This window comes from Lytechinus variegatus, chromosome 6 (assembly GCF_018143015.1).
Source record: "Lytechinus variegatus isolate NC3 chromosome 6, Lvar_3.0, whole genome shotgun sequence".
Taxonomy (NCBI): domain Eukaryota; kingdom Metazoa; phylum Echinodermata; class Echinoidea; order Temnopleuroida; family Toxopneustidae; genus Lytechinus; species Lytechinus variegatus.
The window spans coordinates 4,114,107-4,130,723 of NC_054745.1; the positions used below are offsets into that span (position 1 = coordinate 4,114,107).

The 16,617-nt window shown below is 36.4% G+C and overlaps 1 protein-coding gene across 1 annotated transcript in view; it reads right to left on the reverse strand.

Moving 5' to 3' along the window:
• The window catches only part of LOC121416740 (EF-hand calcium-binding domain-containing protein 4B-like), an 81,949-nt gene that overhangs the window by 7,242 nt on the left and 58,090 nt on the right, over positions 1-16,617 (reverse strand). The window contains exons 2-9 of the mRNA XM_041610198.1: positions 16,258-16,395; positions 13,228-13,318; positions 10,260-10,346; positions 5,081-5,143; positions 4,187-4,258; positions 3,292-3,407; positions 1,672-1,752; positions 443-563 (exon numbers count right to left, since the gene is read on the reverse strand). Of these exons, the coding sequence (XP_041466132.1) occupies positions 443-563; positions 1,672-1,752; positions 3,292-3,407; positions 4,187-4,258; positions 5,081-5,143; positions 10,260-10,346; positions 13,228-13,318; positions 16,258-16,395 (769 nt within the window). The remainder of the gene's footprint in view (positions 1-442; positions 564-1,671; positions 1,753-3,291; positions 3,408-4,186; positions 4,259-5,080; positions 5,144-10,259; positions 10,347-13,227; positions 13,319-16,257; positions 16,396-16,617) is intronic.

Here is a 16,617-nt window from a genome sequence, read left to right on the forward strand (position 1 = left end):
GGATAGAGAGGATTACGCAGGCGTTCAGAAGCATCCATAAGTATCCATATGTAGGTATGAATACTGGCATAATTTGAGTTTATAATTTCCCAGATGGAATTAATTTGCAGACACTGCAACTTACTATACAAGTCTTTTTAAAAAACATATTCACGACCTAAGTAACTCGAAACACGGTATTTCATGTTTGCTAAAATCAGTCTCATGAATACTGAGGAAACGAATTATAACAATGTTAGCAGAAAAGAATTAGGCGCTCGACGTATTAGAATGGAGAAGGGTGGTAATAACATATTGTGTTATGCGGGCCCGCTGGTAGAACAGAGTGGCTACCCTGGGTAAATAAGAGTTATTATTATTATGTACTACGTTGATTTTAAATGGTCGAATAAATGAAATGAAAAAAATAAATGTACAATTGTTTTATTATTTATAGTATTACCTGCATCTGTTGATCGCATTCACAATCACTGTACGAGCTGACCCGACTCATCTGCATAACGCCGACTCTCTTTGGTTCTTTCACGCTGTAATTATCTTCAACTAACTGTTCATACTTCTCTCTGAAAATAAGAGATAAAGAATCCTTAAAGCAAACATTTCAATTGTTATTTAAAAAAGATACTTATAATTGATTTAGGTTGTAGGTTTAGGTTAGGTGGAGCGTTGTGGCTCAGTGGATTAGTCTTCGGACTTTGAAACAGAGGGTCGTGGTTTGGAATCCCAGCCATGGCGTAATTTCCTTCGGCAAGAAACTGATCCACAGTGTGCTGCACTCAACCCAGGTGAGGTAAATGGGTACCGGTAGGAAGTAATTCCTCAAGAAGCTGTGTGCGCTATGAACACCTAGCTTAGCCGGGTAATATAGGAGCGCCTTGAGCACCTGACAAGGTGGATATATGCGCAATATAAATACCCTATATAGTATTAATCATATGGTTGGAAAAACGGCCAGGGGGAAAATTGAGTCCAGCAAAAATTTCAAGATTTCTGTGGCTGAAATACACCAATAGCCTGAGGAGAGAAATAGAACACAGAACAGGTTCTTAGGTGGAACATTCACGAAATTTGAAATGACACCAACATTTTTTCTGGGCTTCATTATGGGATGGAATATTCTCGACATTTAAAATGACGCCTCCAATTTTTTCTGGGCTTTGTTTTCATAAGACATCAAAGACACAGGTGACAAGTAGGGGAGCGTTTTATCGACATTTTGATCCGACAAGTTGTCAGGTCTGACAACTTTCCTTGAGAATGATTGGCTGGGAATCACTGTTACCATGGTAATTATCGTCTGACAAGTCCTTTCATGAAATGCGCGCTAGGACATTGCAGCCGAGCCTGTGACTTGATAGCAATTTCAATAAAATGGGAAATCCTGTATTTTCTAATTTCATATTCATGATACTTGACCAAACAAACATACGTACCTTTACTAGCCAAATTATGGTAACAGTTTCACCAATGTATTTTTTGGGGGGTTGAGGGGTGGTATATTAACTTTCTTTGTTTTTGTGGTATATTGTCTTGAATCATTCAAATATAACTGTAATTTCGTAAAGAACGTTTTCTTGATATATTGATGAAATGTACCTCATTTAAAGACCTTATACTACAAACTTAATAAAAACATATAAAAGTATGATATTAAAGTCCGCACTGTTTTACCTTAATTTCTCCAGTTGAAGTTCAAGGTTATGTCTATCACGTGATTTTCTGTCTTGTTCCTTGACTGCTTCGGCGTACTCTCTGAAAAGGGGGTAATTAACTTCGTTAGGGGGAGATCTTTCGAAAAAAACAAATTAGGTCGGTGTTTTATCAAGTTAAGAGCGACTTTATGCACAATTGGAGCATATTATTAACAGCTAACTCACCTAAGTAGGGATGACATCATTTATCGTAAACCGTAAGAAAGGCTCACCAGTTATAAAGTTATTTTTCTTCTTGTCCTCTTTTTCTTGTTGTTATTATTGTTATTATAATCATCATACACATTATCCCCATTATTATCACTATCATTTTTTATCATTATCATTATTACTATTATTATCATAAACATTATTATTGGAAGTCGCATAATAGCATTTAGTAGTAGTATATCATTAATAGTAGTACTATCATCATCATTATTACCACCATCGTTATCATCGTTGAACGTGCCAATTAAATTGGCTAGGTTACCGTTGAAAGATGTATCTCGACTTTTAACCAGCTAAATATCAAACCAAAATACAGACAGATTTCTCAGTTAGAACTAACACTGTGCAATACACATATAATTACTTTCAGACTATACGAACGTTCGAAACACAATGAAACATTCATCAGACTACTTCTTTTTTCAAATAGACATTTATTTTCTTCCAATTCACTGTGTGATATGATGTGAAACATTCAATTAACATTCCTACAAAACTCATGCAATATATAACTACCAGTCTACCATACATTTACTTATATAATCTAAAAGTGGGTTGCAAAGTGATAGGGTTGTTTTGACCGATATAACCGTTTCAAATATGAAAAAATGTACTTTGATGAATTAAATATTTCTTCTTTATTCTTATATTTTTTAAAAGTATAATTTAAATTCAAATTGCATCCATTGCTGCATTCAAATAATCTCGCCCTGATTGTGAGGTTGGAGTTAGCGGGAACGGGAAGTAGAATGAAAGTCAAGGTATATACGGATTTTTGTCAATTAAATTGAACAGTCTTTTTATTTTCTGTCTTTTATCCTGTCATGACAAACAGTTATCCTTCCCGGGATATTCCCAATAAAGGCAAGTGACAGTTATCAACACGTATAAAATAGTGATTTTTCATTTCAGAATTATGGTTATATTTATTGATTCGACAGTTATAACGATGGGATCTAGCAAACTGTATCATATTTTTTTATTATTTTTATTTTATTTTATTTATTTTTATTATTATTATTATTATTTTTTTTTTTTGGGGGGGGGCCAAAGCATAAGCAGTTATGGTCCGTGGAATCAACGCATTTTCAAAATGCTAGATACTATTTACACATGGTATAAGTTTAAGTGTTATAAATATTATCTTACTTCATTTCTTTCAGTGTTCAGAGTTTATCGTTACCAAATCTAACATGTTCATGTTTGAAAATAAATATTTGAATAGAATTTTTTTGATATATCGATTTTGATTTATTTTCTGTGGAATGTGAAGGGAAATGTATGAAATATAGTAGTAAATTGGCCCATATCGGTAGAACAACCCGTGAAAGTGATTTCTATCTAAAACATTTATTACCTGCCGACATACCTTTCGATGAACGCCCTCTCTCGTTCGGTCTCCTCCTGAAGTTGAAGGCAGAGTTGTTGAGTTTCATTCAAACCGGCTAAAGATTGGTCGAGACGAAATCGAAGCTGCGAATTCTCCTGAAAGATCGGAAACGATTTTGAAAATAAGTGCAAACACAAGTCGTTCTACTAGTATTAGTAGGAGTTTTAATAGAAATGTATTGTACGAGGTGGATGAATTAATAAAAGATTCGCCAGTATCTTAAGTTCGCAAAGAAAATGAATTACACACACACACCCTCACCGACCGCTCACACGCACAATCACAGGCGCACGCACATACAGAAGGGATTTCCTTGGAAAATCCGTTACTACATTCACTCTTGAAGGTAAGAAAAAGGAGAATATGAAATATGTGATAGTGACGAAAACTCAACAATAGAATATTTGTGATTGTTAATATAATAAAAAGGATGACACACGGGAGGGAAGAATGCTAATTTACAGGAGCTAAAATTGGTTTTGGAATATGGCTATTCATAAGGATTGTTAAAATACATTTATTAGTGGGATGCTTCTAATGCGACATGTGTATTTATATAGGTCCCATCGTCTTTCCTTGATTTAATTGAAGCTTTTTTTACCTTCTAACTCGACTGATTGTATAATTATTATGTTATTGAACACTTCTCAGTTGTTTATTATTTAATAGTTTGGTATTACTGTTGCTGCTTTATTTCTAATTCAATCAAATGTCAATGATAAATATGAAAATAAATGAAATGAAACGAAATTCATGCCACAGCTAGAAAGTTATAGTCAGAAGGGGGAGATCGAGAAATAGGAGGTTAATAGAGTGAGCGGTAGACAGAAGTATTCAGAGAGAGAGAGAATGAGAGGGGGGATAATAGTCAAACCTTAACAAGCCCCTCATTTTCAGCTACGATGTTAGCCTCATGTCTGCTGAGCTCCATGACCATCTGTTCAAGCTATGAACGAAATAAAAATGTATTCAATGCAATACATTTTGATGAGTAAATTGTTTTCATACAACAAAAAAATCGACACTGATCTGTTCAATATTAATTAGTTCCGATAAATTCAGTTCAGCTAGTTTGATTCAACGTAGACCAAAGGAAAATCATTTCATTCTAATTTGGTTCAATCTCTTAAGAATAAATGTTATTTAGATTCAATCATCGACGTATTATTTCAATTTACCTCAATACATTTTCGTATCAGCTACTGCACAGTTCAACCAAAACATTATGATTATTATTTTTTTATGGGGGGGGGGATTTATATCCAGTTCAATCAAATTGACTTTAATACAATTCAACTCGCACATTGATACAAAATAATTCTCTCGGATTTATATTCAGCGTCATCCATAATGAATCAAATCAACTCTTCTTAATTCCCTGAAAAGTTCGATTCAGTTTTGTGTTACGTTTACCCATTTTCATTCAATAGAAAACCATCTCGATGCCGTTTTATAAGAAATAACAAGTGTCGTAACTTTGTTGTTATGGTAACCTCGTGTAACAAAATGTAAGAGCCAAATAAGCCAATCAAATCCAATGTTTTGATTGAGGCTATGGTGGCAAAATCCTTAGGTGAATTTACAAATTACACGTATCAATGAAACTGGTACCATATCAAATTCAATACACTAAAAATCAATCCCTTTAATCCAGAATATTTTTCTATTCAAATTCAATGAATATGCAGTGGATTTATACCTCATTCATTTATCATGATATAGTTTATGTTTATAGAATACTAAAACTGAATAAAATGCTATAACGTACCTGATTATTGTGCGTGTGTTTTTCTTTCTCCTTCTTGTCAAGTTCTTGAAGCGACAACTCAAGCTGAAAAACAATGATGAAAAGTTTATTTTTTAAAAAGGTGAGCCAATCATCATTTTACCACTTAAATTGATTAAATACAAACTGCGAAAGGAATTCAACCAATAGGAGGATATTGCGATCGTCCCCCTCCCTCAGGCAATTCCAGTATTATTAAATGTTGGTCCTCTGTCGGGTTAATTTGAATTCATAAATATCACTAAACTATTTTCAATGTTGCCAGTTCTCTTCTTATATTAACTTGTTCATAAACGGTCCACTCTCCAAAAGCCGATGAGCCTAATGATTTTTTTATTATTAATTGTCACTATTGCTAAATGGTCAGTGATTTTTACTAGCTGGTTATTATAGGCAACTAAAATCCTTGCATCTGGTTGGCGGAGAGCAACTTTAATATAGTGAAACATTCCCCCACGGCGAATTCTCCTTTGAGTTGGGAGAAAATAACTAAACGTAACGTAGCTAGATATATACATGTTTCATCAAACATAGGCATGCAATTTGGCCGCGCCTCTTTTTTGATAAAAAATACATGAGACACGAGTGAATATTTGCTACGTGTACAAAAGTTAATGGGGAAAAGGGGTGTCATAGGTGTCTGAAATCGGGGTGTGAGTAAATTGAAACACCTACATGCTACAGAAGGGATTCTTCGCAAGCACTATACTGTAAAAAATGAAGTGCTAATTTAGCACTTACAGTGCTTGTATAGTGACTGCACAGTGGCGTAGCTAGGATTTTTTTCCCGGGGGGGCACTGGGGGGTCCTTGCTTTTTCAGGGGGGGCACCGGCCATTTTTCCGGTGTGTGTGTATGTGTCCACAAGGGCGGATCCGACTTTCGCCAATAAGGGGCCCGAAATTATATCTTCACCTATATCAGTCACTTGTTAGTTTTATTCTTATAAAACAACATAAACATAAAATAATCTCATAAGCCTTATAAAAAGTGCGAGCGCGAAGCGCGAGCGATTTTTTTTTTTTTTACTTTAATATGTATTTTTTCCTGAAATTTAATTTTCTGGGCAATGTTATGTGTGATCCTGAACAAGATTCGTATGTACCCCCAAGCGCGAACAGAAATGTTTATCAACTGTTCTAGCATTATCGAAAAGGGACCTGTTAAGGACTGCTTACAGTTACCCACGAAGACGGTATATATTTCAATAATGCGAGCGCGAAGCGCGAGCAAATTTTTTGACATTCCGATCTTTAAAAAAAATGGTCATTCTAAGCACTTTTTGTATTAATCAATGTTATAGGTATGTAACTAAACAATTGATGCGAGCGCGAAGCGCGAGAGGAAGAAAATTTAGATTTTAGACCTAAAAGCAGGATACTCTATTCATATTTTGTAAGTCATAAATATGATATAGTCAATTGGGTATCATTAATAATGCGATCGTGAAGCGTGAGCAGACAATTAGTGATATTTTGATGTAAAACTGGATAATTTAAGTACATTTTAAATAAAGAACATGCACGCTATATCACGCATGTTAAATATTTAGACCTAAAATCTGGGCATTCTGAATACATTTGTTTAATGGAACATTATGGAATACACGTAGACAATATGAACTTGGCAAACCAAACAATGTGACCACGCAGCGTGAGCTTAAAATGCTGATATGTAGACCATAACACGGACATTTTACAGAGCACTTAAATTTGTAAATGAAAAAAAAAATAAATAATGAAAGCTCGATGTCCGAGCTAAAATATGTTTTGCATATTGACTTCAAAACTTGCTCCACATCAGCCTATTGAGCAAGATATGAATCCCATCGAACAGGCAATTATGGCGCGAAGCGCCAGCAAAAATTTCATATAGTAATGAAAAGATGAAAACATGAAAAGATTTTTTTTTGAATTGCAAGTCTTCCCCTCACATTATTTCATTCAGTCGTCTTCCTCCTCTTATTTTCCTCTTCTTTTTCTTCTTCTTTTCCTTTTTCTTTCTCTTTTTTTTCTTTTTTTTTTGCTCTGCCAATTTTTTCTGGGGGGGCACCTGGGGGGGCACGCCAAATCTCAGGGGGGGGGGCACGTGCCCCCCCAGGCCCCCCCGTAGCTACGCCACTGTGACTGCACTGTAAGGGCTAAATGAGCACATCAATTTTTACATAGACGCTTTCTAGAACGTAGTGAATCTATTGTCATAATTCCTTCAAGACAAAACAGTCTGTGTCTACTCTTAGTGAATCAAAAAAGTAGCTTCGTTCATAACTCTGGACAAACGATACATGTTTTTTTTTCGTCAGCTCCGACCTGGGCCCAGTCTTACAAAGACTTACGATTGATCTGATCAATAGTAACTATGGAAAGCCAGCAAGGTCGCCATCTTATAACGTGGAGCGTTGTGGCCCAGTGGATTAGTCTTCGGACTTTGAAACAGAGTGTCGTGGGTTCGAATCCCAGCCATGGCGTAGTTTCCTTCAGCAAGAAACTGATCCACAATGTGCTGCACTCAACCCAGGTGAGGTAAATGGGTACCGGAAGTAATTCCTTAAGAAGTTGTGTGCGCTATGAACGCCTAGCTTAGCCGGGTAATATAGGAGCGCCTTGAGCACCTAACAAGGTGGATATGTGCGCAATATAAATATCCTATATTATTATTATTATTATAAATGCATGGTTGTTCAAAATATTATTTGATGTGATTTATATTCATAAATTCATCGTTTTCTAGATAATTTGGAGTTTTCCCCTTTGTTTACAAAGGACATTTTGCAAATTTCCTGTTGAAAAAAAATTATGACACTAATGGATCTTCTTAAAGTTATAATTGATTGGATCAATCGTAACTCTTTGTAAAACGGGCCCTGAAATCTTGATCATCCCTTTTTACCTATTCAATTTGTTCATGTTGTTTCTATTATGTTTTGTATTTTTTTCTGTTTTGTTTCACCCACCCCCCTTGCTTTATGTATATTGTTTTTTGTTTTACTTACATTATTTTACTTTGTTATGATATATCATGCTTTGTCTTGCTTATGTATGTGTATATACATTGCGCATGCAGCTACATATCAACAAGAATCTTGCTCTGAAAATGACAATTACACAATCAATAATAAGTATTTAGTGGATTGAAGCGCTTACATTTCATAAAGTATATTTAAAAACTTAACTCATCAAAAACAAAGAGGTCTACTGGCTATCCCATATATTGCAGTATCTTCAATACATGGTAAATCCAAGATGGCCGCTAACCTGTCTATAATGGCCTCTTTTATCGTTTCCCTTTAGGGAATATTATACACATGTTTAACTACATTTGTATTTGGAAACCAGCTATTGGCTGATCAGGAGCTATTGTGTTTAAATACAATAACTCAAATCAATTACAAGTAAAACCGACTCTATCTCGACCGATTTTATGCCATTCGAATGAACGTATAATAATTTTGATCGTTCTAGGGTCGGGTGCACGGGTATGACTGCAAAATCAAACATCGACAAGACGGTATGTTCAACCGCTCAGGGACTTTTTAGAAGAAAAGGGACGCGTTTCAATCACTCAAAAACTTGCAGGCAGACAATCGATATCCCTCCCTAGCTATCGATCGCAGTTCGAGAAACACGTTTGGCGCGCTGTGCGAACGTCAACGCCAATCCGCACGGGGAATTCATGTTCAAATACCAAACGTGCCCCGGACAGAAGTCGATATTTTTCTTACTCCAGCGGGGCAAATTTGTAAATGGAAAACGTTTAGTTCTACAGGCATCGTTGTGATATCAGCATGAGACATCGATTATTTTTCATCACTTTTGACAATGAACATGGCGAAGAAGAAGACAGCGTTTCAGAAACAGGAGTCAAATGAGTAAACAAACCAGCCTCCTTGAATTATATACAGACCGGAAGCGTATATTCATGATAGGCCTATCATTTATAACCATTTCTCTGTCAAATGTGCTCAAGTTTTTTTTTATTGTGTTTAGATGTGGTGGTATGTGAAAAAAAAATAAATAAAAATTCGTCCGTCGCGTAAATCGGGATGTATACATTGTTGGCACTAATTAGTTAGCAGTTTTATTTATCAAATAAATAAATTTTATTGTAGAAATCAAGAGCTATTTTTATTTAATAAACGCCTGATCAATGGCACTAGTGCCTTGGTCAGTGATCGAGCCCCGGACAAGTATAGCTAGCTCTTATCCAATTACTGTTACATGGAGAAGACTAACAACACTCCCAAAAATGCCATTTCACCAGGGGGAATGACATTTCACAACCGTCATCCCCCCCCCCGTTCGGAAAATATGCACCATAACACCCCGTGACTAAAATTAAAATGTGAAGAGAATATGACATCTGTGTGTATTTTGTAATAATACAAAAATCGTAGCAAGATTTTTCCTACTTTTTGTTCCAATCTAAGTGCAAATTGAAGTTTACTGTACAGGGGAAACTAATCATTTGAACTCCAATTGCAAATTTGCAATTACTTTCATTAAATTCAAATTGATGCCCTAATTATGACGCCGGTTAAAATGCCAGATTCCTTATAGTCTACGTTGTGCTGTAAGATATTGGCCATTTTCAATTAGCCTTCTACAACAGTCTCACCGACGAAAAGGACTACTCACCGACCGATGACACGCCATTGAAAATAACGTAATATCTTTGATCGGTCGGGAGTGGGTTTCGTTGTTGAGACTGTAGGGTAATGCTATGTAGAAAGCGACAGCCGGGTTCAAAATGGCGGCATCCCAGAGAGAGCAAAGGCGATGGTTATAAAAACAGGCAAGGCACGTTTTGAATTCAAGTCACGGATTTCGTGTAATTGATATATATTATTGAAGGGGTAAGCGACCAGGCAGTCGGAGTCTTGGTGATTATAGGATCGCATAAAGTGATAACATCAATTATTATGGATGGAAAACTGTAGTAAATATAGTACAGACAGTACTGATATATTATTGAAAGCGTTTTTCTTTTCTTTCTTTAAAGGTAGTGGCTCGGAAAATTCAGTCGATTGATAAAGAGTCTAAGGACATCAGTAGCACAATAAGCCAAAAATGTTCATGGGGCTAGATATGACAAAGGGGGCCAAATTCATTTTGTTTAAGATCTGACAGATATATATATATATAAAATATTCCATGACATCTTACCTCTCGTTTTCTAACTATAAGATCGTGAACCTCCTGATCTTTTTCATCCATCAGTCTTTCTAGTTCCATCTCCATTTCTTGTCGATACTGCGTCAAATGAAACAAACAAAAATCTTTTGAAATTTTCTCCCAGCGCACCTTGCATAACATAATCATCATTATTATTTTATTACCATTCTGTAAACTGAAGGCCATCGCACACCTTACGACTGCCCACCATCCGATTTTGGAACAAATCGCATTTTGCCTATTTTCTGAAAATGTGAATTGAACATATCATTTTATTGAGGTTTAAATTAATTGAAAGAATACTAATATAACCATTTTGAAGGATTGCAAGCCTTTATTTCGGAGTACAGGCCAAATTAGTTTCAAATCGTAGCCAATTGTACGACCGCTGTGACGTCATTACTAGATATTAAATTCACTTTTATTCTAAGGGTGATAGCATAGTCACAGATTTGATTATAGGTATTCGTACGATGATTTAGAACATTTCATAGACATTCTAAGTCTCAATGTTAGCATAAAATTCTACTAAATTTTATTCTAAAATCGGGTCGCAGACTAATCGTAAGGTGTGCGGTCGCCTTACAACGTCCTGCCCCTGACTAGAATGCAAAAGGTCAATTTTTTTATTATAACTTTGTTGGGGATCGAACCCTCGATGCTCTACCACTTAACCACTATATCCGGACAAAATAAGGTCTGGACGAAATCCTTCGCCACATGCAATGTTAACAAATAATGGAACTTTAACAGGAAATTGCTCACAATCCAATGACCATTATTTTTTATTTATAGGATGTCAAGGATAATAGAAAAAATCAAAACGATAAATTCAACAATTTTGTTCAGATATATATATAAAAAACACAAACAATAATTTTTCATTGAAGGTTTTACGGTAAACACCATGTATGAAGTCCTGAGGACTGTTTGTTATTCTTTCTTTATTGTATGTTAGCTCTGAAAAGAACTGTTATCGACGTTTCGACCAGCGTGTTCAGCAAGAAAGACTAACAAACAGTCCTCTTCAGGACTACATACATGGTGATTACCGTTAAAACTTCAATAATGATGTTTCAATATATCTAGTAGTTAGTGGCATAATGAGTAAAAAATAACGAGGGCGGAACAATGAAGACAAATGGAATGCCTCTGGCCGTCTCACCTGCATCACGCGGTTCAATATAGCAGCAGTGCTGACTTTGAATACTACTCTAACTCACACAAGATGTTCAGTGATACATGGTTACTCTTATGTCCACTTTTTATGAACGAGACCAATAAACTTACAGAGATATGATGGTTATTCAACAAAAAACCCCAACATAGCCAAAGTTCATTGACCTTACATGACCTTTGACCTTGATCATGTGACCTGAAACTCGCACAGGATGTTCAGTGATACTTGATTACTCTTATGTACAAGTTTCATGAATCAGATCCATAAATTTTCAAAGTTACGATGGTAATTCAACAGATACACCCAATTCGGCCAAAGTTCATTGACCTTTGACCTTGGTCATGTGACCTGAAATGCGTACAGGATGTTCAGTGATATTTGATTACTCATATGTCCAAGTTTAATGAAATAGACTAATAAACATTCAAAGTTATGATGGTAATTCAACAGATACCCCCGATTCGGTCAAAGTTCATTGACCCTAAACGACCTTTGACCTTAATCATGAGACCTGAAACTTGCACAAAATATTCAGTGATGCTTGATTACTATTATGTCCAAGTTTCATGAATCAGATCCATAAACTTTCAAAGTTATGATGGGAATTCAACAGATATCCCCAATTCGGCCAAAGTTCATTGACCTTAAATGACCTTTGACCTTGGTCATGTGACGTGAAACTCATGCAGGATGTTCAGTGATACTTGATTAACCTTATGTCTAAGTTTCATGAAATAGGTCTATATATTTTCTAAGTTATGATGACATTTCAAAAACTTAACCTCAGGTTAAGATTTCGATGTTGATTCCTCCAACATGGTCTAAGTTCATTGACCCTAAATGACCTTTGACCTTGGTCATGTGACATGAAACTCTAATAGGATGTTCAGTAATACTTGATTAACCTTATGGCCAAGTTTCATGAACTAGGTCCATATACTTTCTAAGTTATGATGTCATTTCAAAAACTTAACCTCAGGTTAAGATTTGATGTTGACGCCGCCGCCGCCGCCGCCGCCGTCGCCGCCGCCGTCGGAAAAGCGGCGCCTAGAGTCTCACTTGCTTAGCAGGTGAGACAAAAATTAGCAAAATAGCCACGAGCAAAAAGAGCAAAAACATTTTTTTTTATCCAGCCACTAATCATTATTTTCCTTACCTAAGATATCTCCGTTACCATGACAAGCTTACAAAATGACATAAAAATGTGAAATGAAGCTTCATTTCTCCCTGAACACGTGGAATTCCATTATTTTAACATTTTGTGCTTCAGGCAAGGAGGTCCTAATCATCAAATTCGTAAAAATTGAAATATTGTATAATTCAAACAATAAAAACAAAAGAAATAGTGAGTGAGTGACATCATCGACTCTCTCATTTGGATGTTACTGGCTCGTCCATATAACTATTTTGTTAAAAATAAGCGAAACTCTGAAATGTCATAACTTTCTTATTTTACATCCGATTTTGATGAAATCTTCAGCATTGTGCTTGTCTGATTTTTCTCTATTGATTCAAATCAACATTTTTTCTGAGGTGGACTTGACCTTTAAACATTGTGCTATGTGAATAAGTGGCGGATCCAATGGGAGGGGGCGTTTCCTGCCCGTAACCCCCCCCCCCCCCCCCCCTCTTGAGGGTCATAGTCAATATTTTCAATGTAAATGTGTCGTTCATGCACAAGTGTGCCCCCCTTGTAATATTTTCTGTTCTTGTCAAAATTTCCTTGGGGAAACTTTTAAAAAATCCTGGGTCCGCCCCTGGGTTGAATAGATTACATACCTTTCTTCTCAGTGTCTCTCTTTCTTGTGTAAGTAATTGTTCCATTTCTTCATACAGTCTCCTCATGTCATCGGCATGGATACCATTTTTACTGAATATCAATAAAATAAAAATTATTACCGAAGGAATGCTTTAAGACATAAAGTTAATACAACGAAATAGCATTATCCGTACTGTCATTACGAATCATGCTTGGTAACTATACTGCATTACTGTATGTAGAGCACCAAGTGACTTTCGATAAATGTAAGGCGCTCGATAAGCAAGCATAATTGTTACCGAATTATTATAACCGAGCTAAATTTGACGTTATTCCGAGAGAAACCGGAAAAAAATGTCCCTTATTACATGAATAATCTGTTAACAAAGTAAGACTGTCAATGTTGACATTAGTTATTAACCGGGCATAGTGGGTCAGTGGTAGAGCGTCCGCCTCCTGAACAGGAGGTCGTGGGTTCGATCCTCGGCTGATTCATACCAAAGACTTAAAAATGGTACCTTCTTCCTTCTTACTATGCACTCAGCATTTAGAATGAAGAAGGGTAATGATAAGAAGTTTCCAAAGTGAAGTGACTACTCTGGGTAAATAAAACTATTGTTATTATCATTATTGAGATTGGTGCAAAAGTTTGGATTCAGTAAACACGCATTTGAGCAATGTTTCTATGACTCATACATTTAACTGCTAGAAAATCAATCCCCAAATCAATCAAATTTTCAAGAATTTGGCGACCTTTATGAAATCTAAAAATGCTTGATTAGTTTTTGGTATATTTTACAGTAGGTCGAGAGGTGATCTAAATCAGTTAGCGATGTAAAAACATAATAATATCGACTAAATATTATATCTACATGTAGAGTATAGGGGAAATATTTTGTTGATACGCGTGCCCCTCCCCCCTCCGTAATTATCAGGTTTTCTAAAAACCATTTCATATTTCTTCCCTGAAATTTCCCACATTTTCGTGAAATTTTAATATTCGGGTTTGAATGACATTTCTGCCTTAGAATCCAATTTCAATAGGGACTTTTTCGCAACAGCTACGCAAACTTTAGTCTGGGGAGTAGATAATCTATTGTAAAAAACCTTTCATGGTAGTGAGTCTTTGTCGAGGGTTGTTGAATAAAAACAGCTGTTTCGTCCGTGACTATAGACAGACGAAAAATATTCAACTTATGGTCAGCTCCAAAACGTTGGACGAAAGTGTTATTCCAGTCCATCAATTTTCGACAAAGACCTCACTTGTTTTCATTATGATTTTATTTGCATTTTCAATACATTTGCTGCGTGCTAGGATTGGTTCTGGATCGCAAGTCAAAACTCCATTTATAACCTCTGTAAAGAAACCTATTATAGAGTACATGTATAAATGTCATACACTTCGGCGTTCACTGCATGCTAGCAAAATATATAGGCCTATACGCCTCCGGGGAAAAGGATAAAACGTATTTATACGAACTGTAAGCAATTTATCTAGGTCTTTCGAATACAAGTCCCACAGATAGGTGCCTATTTTTTTCTTCTTAATTCGCTATTCGTGTTTTACATCTTTAGGTTTCGGGGCATCCAGAAATGACGCAAAAATCAATTCATAAGCGAGGGTTCACAGCGGGCATTAAAAATGTAAATATGTTTGATAGTCCGCTTCAGTTGTTTTATTTTCGTCGAGAAGCACTCTTTGTAGTTGCTTAACGGTTTATTTCCAATTGTTCTAATGCCAATTCGTCCAATAACATACTCGTCTATTCTTATTTGCTTTATCATCAGTTCCTCCACTACCCACGTGGTTCAATTGCCATTTTGTCCACTCACCATTTCGTCTAATAACCAGTTGGTACAATAGCCATTAGGTCTATATGCCGTTTGATTTAATTGGACTAAGTGTTCATTGGATGAAGTTAGTAAAAATGGAAAATGGATCTTAGACCAACTGGTTATGAGACGAAATGGTCACAAACGAACTTGCGATTAGACGAAGTAATTATTTGATCTATTATTATTTGAATTATTTGATTATTTGATATATTGGATCAAATGAGTGTTAGACGAAATGCGTGATGGACGGAATGACATTAGACTAAATGTAGGTAGACCGTGAGATGAGTAGACGAGTTGGCAATAGACGAATCGGCAGTTTACCGTTGCTTACTACGGAAAAACCCGTCTGTAGACTGCACTTAAACCAGTGCAATCGGATTTGTACGCCTTTCGGTGTGACGGGGGGGGGGGGGGTGCTCATGAACAGTAGCGTACCTACGATTTTCCACAAGAGGGGGGGGGCAAAATCGTCCGCAAAAAAAATAACCAAAAAAGGTGTTCAACTAATTGACAAGCAAAAAAAAGGCTTCAACTTCTCATCAGGGGGGCAGGGATAGGTCCCTTGCACGGTTGTGACTCATCAGGGGAGGGCAGTCCCCCTTCCCCCTCGGTACGCTAGTGCTCATTAATAATTCATGAAAATTTCTTTCTTTCACACAGGTGAACATCCCACTCGCCCGGTCGGGTGAAAAATCGTGACTGTTTTCCCTCTCTTTCCCAACACAATTAATTTATTTTTAAAAATGACATAAAAGTGGGATAATTTTCATCTGGTGAATGACCTACATCTAGTACCCCATAGAAAAGGGTATGAATTAAACGACTTGACAACTGAATTGTGTGACCGCCATCGGCTTTATACAGGGACAACCAGGTTTAAATTGGCATTGGGTTAATAAAGGGTTAACCAAACCGTTGCTATATACGAGAATATCACCCATGCAGGGGCCAGGGAAGGATCATGTTTAAAGAGAGGGGCTAATTCGTTTTATTTTTGAATGTTTAATTGAGAAGCAAAATATAAAACAAAAATCAATGTAATCAAGGGGATTTCGGTAACAAAATCGGAAAGTGAGGATTCTCTCCAAAATGAAACCAATTTGTGTCAGATATATAGCATACCAACCACATTTTAAGGTGTTGCGATCTTGGGGTGCTTCACATCCCCCCTCCCCTTCCCCCGACCCCCGCTTCCCAGGGCAATTTCTCACCTTCTTACGGCGTTATCACAACTGTCATTGATTTTCTTGATCTCTGACACTGCTTTCCTGAGGAAGTTCTGGAATGTGACAAGCAGTTCTGGTTCATCATGTCGAAGCTTCTGCCACAGCTCATAGAGCTCGTCATAGCTGCATTGGATGAGAAACAAAAATAGATTTAGTTAAAAAGGTAAAATAATGTAATTGAAACAAACAGTTATTTCATGACAAACTTAAAAATCAAGGGTAATCAACTCACGATGGTAATTCTGTGTCCAAGCAACGTTGGGCATTTTGATTTATCCAGTGTGATGAAAATCTTACAAATTCTAAAGTAATTGCTGATTATTATTAACCTTACTGGACAATATG